At 40.6% G+C, this 15,881-nt stretch overlaps 1 protein-coding gene across 1 annotated transcript in view; it reads right to left on the bottom strand.

The window, feature by feature from the left end:
- Nucleotides 1-15,881, bottom strand: part of LOC112073558 (zinc finger protein 721-like) — a gene marked incomplete at its 5' end in the record, with an annotated part of 57,540 nt that overhangs the window by 17,526 nt on the left and 24,133 nt on the right. The window contains 2 exons of the mRNA XM_024140828.2: nucleotides 688-873; nucleotides 14,850-14,875. Coding sequence (XP_023996596.2) covers nucleotides 688-873; nucleotides 14,850-14,875 — 212 coding nt within the window. The remainder of the gene's footprint in view (nucleotides 1-687; nucleotides 874-14,849; nucleotides 14,876-15,881) is intronic.

Here is a 15,881-nt window from a genome sequence, read left to right as displayed (position 1 = left end):
ATTGTGGAGGCCAGGTCATCTGATGCAGCACTCCATCACTCTCCTTCTTGGTCAAATAGCCTTTACACAGCCTGGAGGTTTGTTGGGTCATTGACCTGCTGAAAAACAAATGATCGTCCAACTAAGCGCAAACCAGATGGGATGGGGGAACCGCTTCAGAATGCTGTGGTAGCCAGACAGGTGTGTGCCTACCACAGTCTATACTGTGGTACTGTATAGACTAGAGTCCTGTCCAGGGGAAGTACTTGTACATCAAGCTACCTCACTACAGAAACAGCTACAAGCCAAAGCTACTTATTTACTTATATAATAATTTCCATTTAGCAATATCCAAATCATATTATGAACTACATCAGAGGGTTTATACTTGTTTACAACCAATCAAAGTTCATAATGAAAACGAAATACACATGTTAAAATATTTAATGTGATTTTAGATCAAGATGAATAAACAACAGAAACAGGCCTGTTGTTTTGGTCAGATTTTCATGTCTGATTTCATTTAAACAATATGATTTAAATGTGACAAAGAAAAACACTAATTCTCAGTCAAAAACACAAGTCAGAACACAGTCTCTCTATTCTCTCATGTCCTTTCAGGTCCTCTGACTGGGAAAATGTCTTTCCACAATGAGAGCAGTGGTATGTCTTCTCCTCCTGTGTGTGTCCTGTTATGCCTAGTCAGGCCCCTAACTTGGTAAAACTCTTTCCACACAGGGAGCATTGGTAGAGCTTTTCTTGTGTGTGTCCCCTCTCATGCTTTTTCAGACTCGTTAACCACCTAAAACTCTTTTCACACTGGGAACTGTGGAAGGGCTTTTCTCCTGTATGTGTTCTCTTATGTGGTTTTATGTGGTTTTGTAGGAGTAAGTGCTTAGACATATAAGAGACAGATATCACACTATTGAGCAAAAGATAGGTGTACATTAGACTACAAAAGGAGAAGGCAACTAGTGAGTGCATTTGCCATTCTGGTATAAACAGGAAACTAAGACATAACAGACATAATGGCCAAAGCCATAAAAAGCATAAAGGCTTAGGGTAAAAAGGAAGAGGCGACACTTAAAGTACATTGTCTATTGTKMAGGACAGGAAACTAAAGCYAGGCCATYAGTGCATAGYATYGCTGGACATACCGAGGTCAGAGGGACACACAAAGGAGGGGGCCAGCCAAATGACCAACAGATGGACTATAGGCATAATACATATTTATTTTAGGACACGAGAGGGTCCTGGCACCATTGTAATCTAATCAAGAACGGATACAGGCGTTATTGGGCATGAACAAGCAGGAAGTTTGAAATGAAAGATAATGGTGACAGACGGACTAAGGGAAGGAACTTCATTTGCATGTGGGATGGACTCATTTGATGTATGTGTATAAGAACAGAGCCAGTGCTTATGGAAGTTGGTCTTTTCCGCGGACTGACACGGCTTCTGATATTTTGTATTAAAAGCCTATATTGAATTCACAAGTTCTTGTAAGAGTGTTATATTTCTGAGACGATTATCCACGACACTTTCAGGTGTAGTAATCGGGTAAAACTATTTCCACAGTAGGAGCAGTGGTGTTGTCTCGCTGGTTTGGGCGTCTCTGTGTCTGGTTCCTCAGAAGGACTCTTTCTGCTGTCAGAGTGAGAGTCAGGTCTCTCCTGCCAAAGACAGAGTAATTTGTTTAATAATAAAGAGAGACCTGAATGAAATCTCCACATAATAAAAACTGCTTTCCTATGAGGTTTAATCCAGACTAGATCCCTCAATAACCTGAGGTCAGTCTTCACAACATTACATCATTAAACATAAACTTGGTGATGGTGAGATTTAAAAACAAATGATGCAGAGCTCCAAATCTAATTTCATGATGTCATAATAATGTCATGAATGTCATAATAATAGATAATTTCATGTTTATAGGCTGAGCAGAGGTCTATAATAATAGATAATGTCGTGTTTATAGGCTGAGCAGAGCTCTATAATAATAGATCATGTCGTGTTTATAGGCTGAGCAGAGCTCTATAATAATAGATCATGTCATGTTTTAGGCTGAGCAGAGCTCTATAATAATAGATAATGCCGTGTTTATAGGCTGATCAGAGCTCTATAATAATAGATAATGTCATGTTTATAGGCTGAGCAGAGCTCTATAAAATAGAACTCCATGTCACGTTTATAGACTCGAGCAGCAGGTTTATAATAATAGTCTCAGTCTATAGGAATGAGCAGAGGTTTATAATAATAGATCAATTCATTGTTTAAGCTGAGCAGAGTCTATAATAATAGATAATGTCATGTTACAGGCTGGCAAGAGCTTAATAATAGATTAATGTCATGTTTATAGGCTGAGCAGAGCTCTTATAATAGATAAAATGTCATGTTTATAGACTGAGCAGAGGTTATAAAAATAATAGATATGTCATGTTTACAGCTGACAGAGCTCTATAATAATAGATAATGTCATGTTACAGGCTGAGCAGAGCTCTATAATAATAGATAATGTCATGTTTATAGGCTGAGCAAGAGGTTAAAGTACTATATTTACTATTTCAGTCAATGTTCTTGGCTGCAGCTTTGATCCAATGTTAATAATGTTTTTGTTGGTGGCCACTTCATCGCTAAAGGATCATTACTATCTTTCTAAATGATCATTCTGTGTACAGCCTTTCCTTCAAATGGCTATTTTGCCCATGTTTTTTGTCGACTAACTGTTCATCTCCATAACCTTGTCCTTTTGCTAATATGTTCAGTCTCCCCAAAACGCTTGTCCTTTTGCTAATATGTTCAGTCTCCCCAAAACGCTTGTCCTTTTGCTAATATGTTTGGTCTCCCCATAACACGTGTCCATTTCATGTCAATGTTTCTTATTTTCTGTATTTCTCCAACATTATTTAGAAATCTGCTTTTTGCGTGTATACACACTCCACGCAAGGTCTACAATAGACACACGTCAAACGTTTCATTTATAACTTGTTTGCCATTRMGTGAGACAATTAAGTTGTGATTTTGTGGTGGGGGGGACTCTGATGGTATACACATGTTACAGTTAAGCAATAAGACCAGAGGAAGTGCTGTATATGGCCAATATAGCATGGTTAAAGACTGTCCTTACGCACAACGCAGAGTGCCTGGATACAGCCCTTAGCCGTGGTATATTGGCCATATATCACAAACCCCTGAGGTGGATTATTGCTATTATAAACTGGTTACCAATGTAATTAGAACAGTAAAAATGCATGTTGTCATACCCATGGCATACGACCTGATATACCACGGCTGTCAGCCAATCAGGATTCAGGGCTTTAACCACCCGTTTTAAAATGTAGCTTTAACATTATATTATAACGTAAATTCCTATAGTACAGAACAACATTTTCAAGTATAGAATTTCAGTAGCATGCTGCTTAAAAACCATACATTCGTTCTAAAACTTTGGACTGTTAGTGCCCGTTTTTAAGACAGTACTTACTGGTGGTAATCAGATCTCCTGACTCCTCTGTCAATATGACCGTTAATCTCTCCCTCTTTCTCCTTCTTCACTCCAAAAACTGCATCCTCCTCTTTCTCTTCCTCCTCTTATTTCACTGTAACATCCTCCTCCTCTTTCACTCTGAACGCGTCTTCCTCTTCTTTCACTGTAACAGCCTCACCCTCTACTTCTTGTTTAACAGTGACATCCTCCTCTTCCTTCTCCTCTTTCACGACAAGGGTAGCCTATTGTATTTCCCCATAGTATGTTGTACCGAAGTTGACTGACTGAAAGGGAGTGTAACTTTATGACTATAATTACTGTTCCCTGAAGGAGGGAAACGAGGTACAACACCTGTTTATCCCCGCCCCTTCCTGGGTCGGTGAAGAGCGGTATTAAATTGAATATGACCTAAGGCTCGTATTTCTGTGTTTATTATATTATAATTAAGTCTATGATTTGATATTTGATAGAGCAGTTTGACTGAGCGGTGGTAGGCAGAAGCATGCTTGTAAGCATTCATTCAAACAACACTTTCCTGCATTTGCCAGCAGCTCTTCGCAATTCTTGAAGCACAGCTCTGTTTATGACTTCAAGCCTATCAACTCCCAAGATTAGGCTGGCAATACCAAAGTGCCTATAAGAACATTTGGGGTGGCAGGGTAGCCTAGTGGTTAGAGTGTTGGACTAGTAACCGAAAGGTTGCAAGTTCAAATCCCCGAGCTGACTGTTCCTAGGCTGTCTTTGAAAATACAAATTTGTTCTTAACTGAATTCCCTAGTAAAATAAAGGTACAAAAATATATTAAATAAATAAAAATGTTAATGAAATACAAATGGTATAGAGAGAAATAGCTTTTTTTTACATGGCTCATATTGCACTTTTACTTTCTTCAAACACTTTGTTTTTGCATAATTTAAACCAAATGGAACGTGTTTCATTATTTATTTGAGACTAAATTGATTTTATTTATGTATTATATTAAGTTAAATAAAGTGTTCATTCAGTATTGTTGTAATTGTCATTATTACAAATATATATATAAAATCGGCCGATTTAATTGGTATCGGGTTTTTTTGGTCCTCCAATAATCGGTATCGGCGTCGAAAAATCATAATCGGTCGACCTCTACTATGTTATTGTTTGGTGAAGTTATGGGCCAATTTGTTAAACACTTAGTGTACAAACCCTCATTGTCAGGCTGATGGCAAAGCTAGCCAAAGAGCATTTTACTGGTTGAAGTGTTTTTTAAGTATAAAGCAGTTAATTTGCGACAAAAACACAAACATATTAATCAGGACATTCAAGTGAGTCTTACAATTATAATCCAAAAGTAATGTGAAATGCACTCATAAGCAACCTGGAAATGGAGGCTATATTTGCTGTCAGCCTATGAGAACTCCTCTGAGTTTTCCCCCACGGTGGTGAATTAGTGAATAGACACAGAGCTTAATGTTTCCTTGAGTAGCACTCCTGATCTTGTGCTGTAATATTCAGAATATATTCCTGAAAAGCTAAAATCTTCGCTTACCATTTTTGCTCCAGGCAGATATACTACATCCTCATTAGCAGGGAGGAGTTTCTGCAATCAAATTGTGTGTGCATTGACCTCGTGCCGCAATTTCATCAAACACCGAAAGGGGCCTATATTGGAGACCAAAAGTTGTCTGGCACACTGCTTAGAGTTTCAACAACATGAATAACGTATTTCTAGTTACCACTAATGTGAAAACAAGACAAAATATGACTTGTTACTAACTTGAATGTCTTAATTGTGAAATTTAACAGACGTCAGTTGTTGTACAACGTCATGGGTACACTCTGGGCATCACCTTTTAACTAAAATAAACAGTGGATTTCTGCTGTTGTGGGCCTTTAACCATCTGTCTGACTTTGTCATTCACACAGGTGAGAGACGGGACATTCGTGGATCCTCTGGGGAGCCTCAACAACCTCATGATGCTGATGAGGCAGAGAAGAGTCTCTCCAGATCAGAACACCTCAAGAAACATCTGCTGCTCTGACTATGGGAAAAGATTCAACTCTTCAGTAAAACTTCAAATACATCCGAGAACACACAAATGAGAGAAATATTTTAGCTGTAATCAATGTGGGAAGAGTTTTGGTCAATCTAGCCAGCTGACATTACACCAGAGAACACACACAGGAGAGAAATGTTATAGCTGTGGTCAATGTGGGAAGAGTTTTGGTCAATCTAGCCAGCTGACATTACACCAGAGAACACACACAGGAGAGAAACCTTATAGCTGTGGTCAATGTGGGAAGAGTTTTTGTCAATCTAGCAATCTGACTTTACACCAGAGAACACACACAGGAGAGAAACCATATAGCTGTGATCAATGTGGGAAGAGTTTTATTACATCTAGACATCTGACTGTACACCAGAGAACACACACAGGACAGAAATCGTATAGCTGTGATCAGTGTGACAAGAGATACTCTAGTAAAAGATCTCTGATCAAACATCAGAAAATACATGAAGGAGTTTTTTCATGATATCAATTAAATCATGTCACAATGTAGATTATTTTAACATTGTAGTAGGAGTATTTTAATGAATGTCAATGTAGAACCCTAAATGTTTGCCCCCTGTTCAATTGATTTTAGCCTCAGGGAAAAAATCCAGGCTCTGAATTGAAAGAGTTACTATTTATGTGATTTAACAAAAAGTGACTAACAAAAAAGAGTTGTGTTACACTTACCACGTTGGTGACCCGCTTGAATCAAAATGAAACACTTCAAAATGTTTAGGTTTACAATATATCCCAAACTGTTTCTGCATATTTGTTATTGTTAACACGTTAAAACTGTGTTTTGACATTGCACTATTCCCATTTCGCAAAATGTCATTCAAAAGACGTTGAAAATAAGACTATGCCCGACATCCAATATATGTTCGGTTGTAGTTGAAAGTGAAAGTTGAAAAGATGTCTTTTCGGGTCGTTTTTTTCAATGACTTGAAAACAACTTAATTTCAACGTACTTGCAGCCTATACACATGGACGCAGTATAATAAATTGGTCTATAATAAATTTTATTAACAATCCTACATCACTCCAGCATTTCTTTACAACATTCAAATGCTAATTGTCTTTATTCCACTACTGAAGAAGCATGTCTCAAATCACCTCARATTTCAAACATTCAGCCTGACAAAAGATACATGTTTTATTATTACATGCCTCACCATTAAGTGAATTATTGCCAATACATATTAACAAAGGGGTGTACATTTGGTTTTGATATTTCATATTTACAATTATGTAACATTTAGTAATCATAGTTATTCATGCAACCAACTTGACATTTTTGGGTACTGACACTGACATTGTTACCCTGCTTTTATATCCAACAACATGCCTATCTAGTGAACCCTGAAAAGAGAGAGAAGCTCCGAGGTGGAAAGTTACTACGGATATCGCAGGAGTTTCCTCTTGAAATCAGACATGTCTGTGGTAAGGACAACTTGGTTGCTGATTATCTCAAGGGTTGGCAGTCAAATAGATTTGTGTTTTGCATTTAGCCAGTGAGTTACCATGATCACAATTTAATTTGACACGTTTTTCCCGTGTTGGAGATTAGTTTTATCTCTTATTCTTTTCTGTGTTTTTTTTAAACTGCACTGTTAGGGGCTCGTAAGTAAGAGTTCCAGTGTTGTATCCGGTGCATGTGACTAATACAATTTGATTTGAGTTTTGTTTGGGCTCGTTCCAAGGGGATGAGAGTTCTAGAAGCTAGTGGGTTTTAGGAAGACGAGAGTTCTAGAAGCTAGTGGGTTTTAGGAAGATGAGAGTTCTAGAAGCTAGTGAGTTTTAGGATTCTATGGAAAGAAAAAGGATAAAAAAATTATACGATTGCATATTATTATTCAGAAATACGTGTTTTTAATTGTTGCCAGCCAGTAGACAATGTGTTTATATTGTAGAAGGTGAAGCATTGTAGATGATTATGTGAAATGGAAGTTGTAGAGATATTCTGAATGAGTGGCTATGAAAAGCCAACTGACATTTACTCCTGAGGTGCTGACCTGTTACACCCTCGACAACCACTGTGATTATTATTATTTGACCCTGCTGGTCATCTATGAACATTTGAGCATCTTGGCCATGTTCTGTTATAATCTCCACCCGGCACAGCCAGAAGAGGACTGGCCACCCCTCATAGCTTGGTTCCTCTCTAGGTTTCTTCCAAGGTTCCTGCCTTTCTAGGGAGTTTTTCCTAGCCACTGTTCTACACCTGCATTGCTTGCTGTTTGGGGTTTTAGGCTGGGTTTCTGTACAGCACTCTGTGACATCAGCTGATCTAAGGGCTTTATAAATACATTTGATTGATTGTACAACTGAAATGTGTCTTGGGTGCACAGATTGGTGTCACCTCGTTAGTCAGTATGTGTTACACCTGTGCTGGCTTGTCCATCTCGTTAGTGGGAAGGTGTTTCACCTGAGCTGGTCCAGGTTCTATTTAAGAGTGTCTGGCCCAGTGCTCCAGTTGCTACACTTCTTTGGTTTGCTTCCTGTCTTTAAGTTTGGTGTGGGTTTTTCTTTCGTTTCTTGGGCAGATTTAGTGGGTGTCAGTTGTTGTTACTAGTCAACTTTCATTGGACACCCCCATAGTGTCTTTCAGAACCCCTCCTAAAAAACAAGCTTATATTTTGGGTTGGATATTTTAACATTTTAATCAATGGCATTTCCTTGCAATGCTCATTAGTCTTTCAGTTGTTATTCTTTGTTTTTTTATCCTCAATATTTCTGTTTATTTTCACATTTTTTAAAATTTGTTCTTTCCATTGTGTTGCATCCATGTCTGAAATGTGCTGTATAAATAAAGCTTGATTTTATTTGAACATATTGCAAAACAAATTAACCCAATGACTGACCAATCAACAGACTCGTGGTCCATCTTAGTATGAAAAACAGTATCAAGACCACTTTTCCGGCCTGCTGAAGGCGTGGTGGAGTGGTAAACACCACCCCCGGCTCTACCAGGGGCTTGAGGTGGTCTCCCACAGCTCTGCTTATGTCATGTTCTGTGGCCTTGCCGTTCCATTTCTTGACTGCTCCTGCAACACAGAAAGAAACACATTTAGTCATATTATATAAAACACTCAAAGTAATGGATATGGAGCACCTATGGCCTCAGTTACACCTGGCACCTAAATGTGACTTCTGTCATCTGATCACTCCAAGCTGCATTAGGTTCAGATCTACCAGGATCGGCCTTTGACATTGTCTGGAAGCAGCCAGGCCACTGAATATGCATAAGCAATGTCAAAAGATGAGTGGGGAAAAGTACATTTTACACAAGTGACCTTCATAATAAATCAAATCAAATGTTATTTGTCACATACATATGTTATTGCGTGTGTAGCGAAATGCTTGTGTTCCTAGCTCCAACAGTGCAGTAATATCTAACAATTTCACAACAAATACCTAATACACACAAATCTAAGTAATGGAATAAGAATATATAAATATATGGACGAGCGATGTCAGAGCGGCATAGACTGATACAATAGCARAGGATAGAATACAGTATATACATATGAGATGAGTAATGCCAGATATGTAAACATTATTAAAGTGACTAGTGTTCCATTCCTTAAAGTGACCAATGATTTCAAGTCTGTGTATGTAGGCAGCAGCCTCTCTGTGTTAGTGATGGAAAAACAGCTTCTGTCTCTCGGTCCCAGCTTTGATGCACCTGTACTGACCTCGCCTTCTAGATGATAGTTGCAGTGGCTCGGGTAATAACAAAGAACAAATGTGTGTGCCTGAGGGGAAATTCACTTTCATACAGCCAAAAGGGGTGAGAAATTACACCAATATCAGTGGACAATTTGCACTAATGTAAATAAACATAGATGATGGAACATATTCCCTTTAGCCGACGTGATGAACCACTAAGGGGACATAAATATTTACCATCTAAACCATGTGTGACCTCTCACCTCTCTGGCTGTAGAAGTGTTCTTCCTAACCAGTCTCTCAACAGCTCTCTGACTGAGCTCCACCCTCACTGGGTCTTCAGAGGAGAGGAAAGCCGAGGAGGGATGGAAGGATGAATGGATCAGTCAGTCAATAAAGTGTAGAGCTGCTGTCTGACAAAATCACAATTTTAGTCATTCATTAAAGTAAATTAGGCTTTATGACTGCTGAATACCAACTATCAATCACTTAGATAATCTATTTTCAGGTAGAGATTCATCCTTGGGACGTCGCTAGCCCATTGAAGTTGACATTTAAAATGGTTAAGGTAGGGGTTAAGGTTAGGGTTTAGGGTAGGGATGTCCCAAGGAACCCAGATAGCATTGACCATTGTGCCTTCTTCTGTCTCTAACACAGCAGGTGATGGGTTCTGACTTCTGAACCTGAAAATATTAAATATCCTTATATGTGAAATTGAATGAAACAATAATGTATGTTGATGATAATATGATGTACAATATTCCATGATGTTTCTATATGATAATAATCGAGTAATATATTTAATATGATGTACAATATTCCATGATGATTGGTTGCACTAATTGCACTGTTTGTCTACATAACCTGGTTCAAGTATTCATGACATCACCCTGAGGAAGGCACAGTGATGCCGAAACGTTGGTAAAAACACATTAAATTGCTGGGAGTTTATACGTGGAGTGTGCGACTTTATTTATTTTGATAGTTTATAGTTTATAGTTTATTCGCAGATAGTCAGCACCTCCACACAAACTATTTTTCTGGGTGTGCGCCAGCTCATGTTTTTTAAGGGTAGGTAACAACACATCCGCCACGCTGATCCTCAACACAGGGGCCCCTCAGGGGTGCGTGCTCAGTCCCCTCCTGTACTCACACCCCTCCCTGTTCACTCATGACTGCATGGCCAGGCACGACTCCAACACCATCATTAAGTTTGCCGATGCCACAACAGCCTGATCACCAACAACGACTAGACAGCCTATATGGAGGAGGTCAGAGACCTGGCCGTGTGGTGCCAGGACAACAACCTCTCCCTCAAAGTGATCAAGACAAAGGAGATGATTGTGGACTACAGGAAAAGAAAGACCGAACATGCCCCATTCTCATCGACGGGGCTGTAGTGGAGCAGGTTGAGAGCTTCAAGTTCCTTGGTGTCCACATCACTAACAAACTATCATGGTCTAAGGACACCAAGACAGTCGTGAAGAGGGCACGACAAAACCTATTCCCCCTCAGGAGACTGAAAAGATTTAGCATGGGTCCTCAGATCCTCAAAAGGTTCTACAGCTGCACCATCGAGAGCATCCTGACTGGGTTGCATCCCTGCCTGGTATGGCAACTGCTCTGGCTCCGACCGCAAGGCACTACAGAGGGTAGTGTGTACAGCCCAGTACATCACTGGGGCCAAGCGTCCTGCCATCCAAGACCTCTATACCAGGCGGTGTCAGAGGAAGCCCGCCCCCCACTCTCTGTTATCATCTATGCATAGCCACTTTAATAACTCTACCTACATGTACATATTACCTCAATTACCTCGACTAACCGGTGCACCCGCACATTGACTCTGTACCGGTACCCCCTGTATATAGTCTAGATATTGATATTTAACTTCTGCTCTTTAATGACTTGTTCCTTTTATTTCTTATTTGTACCTTTTTAAAACTGCATTGTTGGTTAGGGGCTTGTAAGTCAGCATTTCACTGTAAGGTAAAATTCACTTTGATTTGATAGACTCATAGTACAGAATGAATGACTGACTGCCCAGTTCAACATCAGTTCACCGTCTCACCTCATACTGTATTGCAGTATGATGAATACTAATAATGATAATAATAATAATGAATGAATAACGAAGACAATGATGGTTTTCTCCGAATATTTTCCTTAACGTTACTATAGTTAATTACCGTAAATATTAGAAAGCCGGGTTTGACCGTCGGCGTTGTATGAGCTACAGTACAGTACCGTTATCTAGCTAGATAACGTTATGTCCTAACTAGGCACAACTAGGTTTGGATTATTTCCCTGAACTATATTCTTTCCCATTTATTGTATATCGTTTCCATAAAGCCAATATGGCTTTACAGTCATTAACGTAAGTTTCCAATCTAGAGCAGTTCTCACTTGTGATAATGAACTAGCTAACGTTACTAAATAAGGAGTGACCTGTCCAGACGAGATGTTACAACGAACTGAATCGTCAATGGAGGTCTTCCTCTTTATATAGCCTGCTACAGCATGCAATACTATTAACTCACAGGGGGATAACGTTAATGGACAATACTATCCCATTTTGGAGACGTTACATGTAAATACTATCCATTTTGTAAACGTTACATGTACAATACTTTCCCATTTTGGAAACGTTACATTTATTTTATTTTTTTATTTTTTATTTCACCTTTATTTAACCAGGTAGGCTAGTTGAGAACAAGTTCTCATTTGCAACTGCGACCTGGCCAAGTAAAGCATAGCTGTGTAACAGACAACACAGAGTTACACATGGAGTAAACAATAAACAAGTCAATAACATGGAGAAAAAGAGAATCTATATACAATGTGTGCAAAGGCATGAGGTAGGCAATAAATCGAATAATTACAATTTAGCAGATTAACACTGGAGTGATAAAATCAGATGATCATGTGCAAGAAGAGATACTGGTGTGCAAAAGAGCAAAAGTAATAAATAAAAGCAGTATGGGGGTGAGGTAGTAAATTGGGTGGGTAGTTTACAGATGGACTAAGTACAGCTGCAGCGATCGGTTAGCTGCTCGGATAGCAGATTTTTAAAGTTGTTGAGGAGATAAAAGTCTCCAACTCCAGAGATTTTTGCAATTCGTTCCAGTCGCAGGCAGCAGAGAACTGGAAGGAAAGGCGTCCAAATGAGGTTTAGCTTTAGGGATGATCAGTGAGATACACCTGCTGGAGCGCGTGCTGCGGGTGGGTGTAGCCATCGTGACCAGTGAACTGAGATAAGGCGGCACTTTACCTAGCATAGCCTTGTAGATGACCTGGAGCCAGTGGGTCTGACGACGAACATGTAGCGAGGGCCAGCCGACTAGGGCATACAGGTCGCAGTGGTGGGTCGTATAATTGCTTTAGTAACAAAACGAATGGCACTGTGATAAACTGCATCCAGTTTGCTGAGTAGAGTGTTGGAAGCTATTTTGTAGATGACATCGCCGAAGTCGAGGATCGGTAGGATAGTCAGTTTTACTAAGGTAAGTTTTGGCGGCGTGAGTGAAGGAGGCTTTGTTGCGGAATAGAAAGCGGATTCTTGATTTGATTTTGGATTGGAGATGTTTGATATGAGTCTGGAAGGAGAGTTTGCAGTCTAGCCAGACACCTAGGTACTTATAGATGTCCACATATTCTAGGTCGGAACCGTCCAGGGTGGTGATGCTAGTCGGGCGGGGCGGTGCAGGCAGCGAACGGTTGAAAGCATGCATTTGGTTTTACTAGCGTTTAAGAGCAGTTGGAGGCCACGGAAGGAGTGTTGTATGGCATTGAAGCTCGTTTGGAGGTTAGATAGCACAAGTGTCCAAGGAAGGCCGGAAGTATATAGAATGGTGTCGTCTGCGGTGGATACAGGGAATCGCCCGCAGCAAGAGCAACATCATTGATGTATACAGAGAAAAGAGTCGGCCGAGAATTGAACCCTGTGGTACCCCATAGAACTGCCAGAGGACCGGACAACATGCCCTCGATTTGACACACTGAACTCTGTCTGCAAGTGTTGGTGAACCAGGCAAGGCAGTCATTAGAAAAACCGAGGCTACTGAGTCTGCCGATAAGAATATGGTGATTGACAGAGTCGAAAGCCTTGGCCAGGTCGATGAAGACGGCTGCACAGTAATGTCTTTTATCGATGGCGGTTATGATGTCGTTTAGTACCTTGAGCGTGGCTGAGGTGCACCCGTGACCGGCTCGGAAACCGGATTGCACAGCGGAGAAGGTACGGTGGATTCGAGATGGTCCAGTGATCTGTTTGTTGACTTGGCTTTCGAAGACCTTAGATAGGCAGGGCAGGATGGATATAGGTCTGTAACAGTTTGGTCCAGGGTGTCTCCCCCTTTGAAGAGGGGGATGACCGCGGAGCTTTCCAATCCTTGGGATCTCAGATGATACGAAGGAGAGGTTGAACAGGCTGGTAATAGGGGGTGCGACATGGGCGGACAGTTTCAGAAATAGGGGGTCCAGATTGTCAAGCCCAGCTGATTTCTATGGGTCCAGGTTTTCCAGCTCTTTCAGAACATCTGCTATCTGGATTTGGGTAAAGGAGAAGCTGGGGAGGCTTGGGCGAGTAGCAGCGGGGGGGGCGGGGCTGTTGGCCAAGGTTGGAGTCGCCAGGAGGAAGGCATGGCCAGCCATTGAGAAATGCTTGTTGAAGTCTTTCGATTATCACATGGACAATACTTGTCATGTTTTGTCATTGATTATCATGTCTTGTCCCTGTGCTTCCTCTGCTGGTCTTATTAGGTTCTTTCCCTCTTTCTATCCCTCTCTCCCCCTTCCTCTCTCCCTCTCTCGCTCTCTCTCTCGTTCGTTCCTGCTCCCAGCTGTTTCTCATTCTCCTAACGACTCATTTATCTTTTCACACCTGTCCCCTATTTTGCCTCTGATTAGAGTCTATTTTCTCTTTGTTTTCCGCTTCTGTCCTTGTCGGATTCTTGTTTGATGTTGCTGTCTGTGTCCTTGTTCGCCCTGTCGTGTTTTTGCCTTCTTCAGATGCTGCGTGTGAGCAGGTGTCTATGTCAGCTACGGCCTGTGCCTTCCTGAAGCGACCTGCAGTCTGTGGTCGCGTCTCCAGTCGTTCCTCTCTACTGACGAGAGGATTTCAGTTTCCTGTTTTGGATTTACCTTTGATATATCCAGGAGAAGCATTGTTTGTTTGATACTGGAATAAAGACTCTGTTTCTATTACGTCGCTTTTGGGTCCTCATTCACCAGCATAACAATACTATCCCATTTTGAAACGTTACAGTGACAATACTATCCACATTTTGGAAACGTTACATGGACAATACTATATCCATTTTGGAACGTTACATGGACAATACTATCCCATTTTGGGAACGTTACATGTACAATACTATCCATTTTGGAACTGTTCATGCAAACTATCCATTTTGGCAAGATGTTACATGGACAATACTATCCCATTTTGGAAACGTTACATGGACAATACTATCCCATTTTGGAAACGTTACATGCACAATACTATCCCATTTTGGAAACGTTACATGTACAATACTCTCCCTGTAACGGCAGTCTAAGTCGTCCTCCTCATCGGACGAGGAGAGGTGAAAAGGATCAGAGGACCAATGTGCAGCGTGGTAAGTTTCCATGATTTAATATAAACAAAGACAAGACACTATACAAAATAACAAAAACAAACTAACCGTCACAGTCCCGTGTGGCACAAACACTGACACAGGAAACAACCACCCACAAAAACCCAACACAAAACAAGCCACCTATATATGATTCTCAATCAGGGACAACGATTGACAGCTGCCTCTGATTGAGAACCATATTAGGCTGAACATAGAAACAGACAAACTAGACACACAACATAGAATTCCTACCCAGCTCACGTCCTGACCAACACTAAACAAGCAAAACACATAAGAACTATGGTCAGGACGTGACACCCCCATTTTTTTGTTGTTGCTTGAAATGTGATATTAGGCCTGTATGGCAGTACTGTTACTGTATGGCAGTACTGTATTGGCTAGTGCTTTCTCCAATATGTTTTTCTATTTTGCATTCAAATGTATGTATATGCCATTTATCTTTCAATATTTATTTAATATATATATTTAAATGCTTGACACATTTTCTCTTCCTTTGAAATTCTTATAGGACAGAACATGGACACAATGCAATTGGGATCAAGAAGAAGGTACAGATATGTTGTAGGACAGCTGCATTTGACGTGAACATCTAACCTACATAGCAGTTAATACAAACTGAAATCTATTAGCATACAAATGTGTGCAAATCATCTTTTCAGATCTTCTCAGAAATGAATCAAGTCCAGGGAATGGATATGAGAGTGAAATCCCGCTGGCCTTTGATGGCGAGAACATCCACGCCCTCGAGGACGTCCCTATGGGACTTGGGGCTCTGCTAGGGTTGTATTTTTTATTTCAGTGTCAGGATGGCTCTAGGTTGCCCGCAACCAACCAATGATAGATGTCTTTGAGTCGACTGACTCTCAGATCATCCTCCACTGACCCTGTCTACACCTCCAAGGTGCCCCCCTCACACAGGAATACACACTCAGAGCCTACGAGACTTTTATAAAAACTACACTTTGCGTGTTTCGCTCACCTCTTTTTTAAAACTACGTTCGAGATGTGGTATCCACTCGGCTCGCTGCCTCTCAGATCAAAGGTGGGTCCATCTGCTCCATTCCCCAAGTGTCTCCC

The sequence above is a fragment of the Salvelinus sp. IW2-2015 genome, unplaced genomic scaffold (genome assembly GCF_002910315.2).
Source record: "Salvelinus sp. IW2-2015 unplaced genomic scaffold, ASM291031v2 Un_scaffold2293, whole genome shotgun sequence".
Lineage (NCBI taxonomy): Eukaryota > Metazoa > Chordata > Actinopteri > Salmoniformes > Salmonidae > Salvelinus > Salvelinus sp. IW2-2015.
Note: the sequence above shows the minus strand (reverse complement) of the source record. Positions and strands in the feature narration are given on the sequence as shown.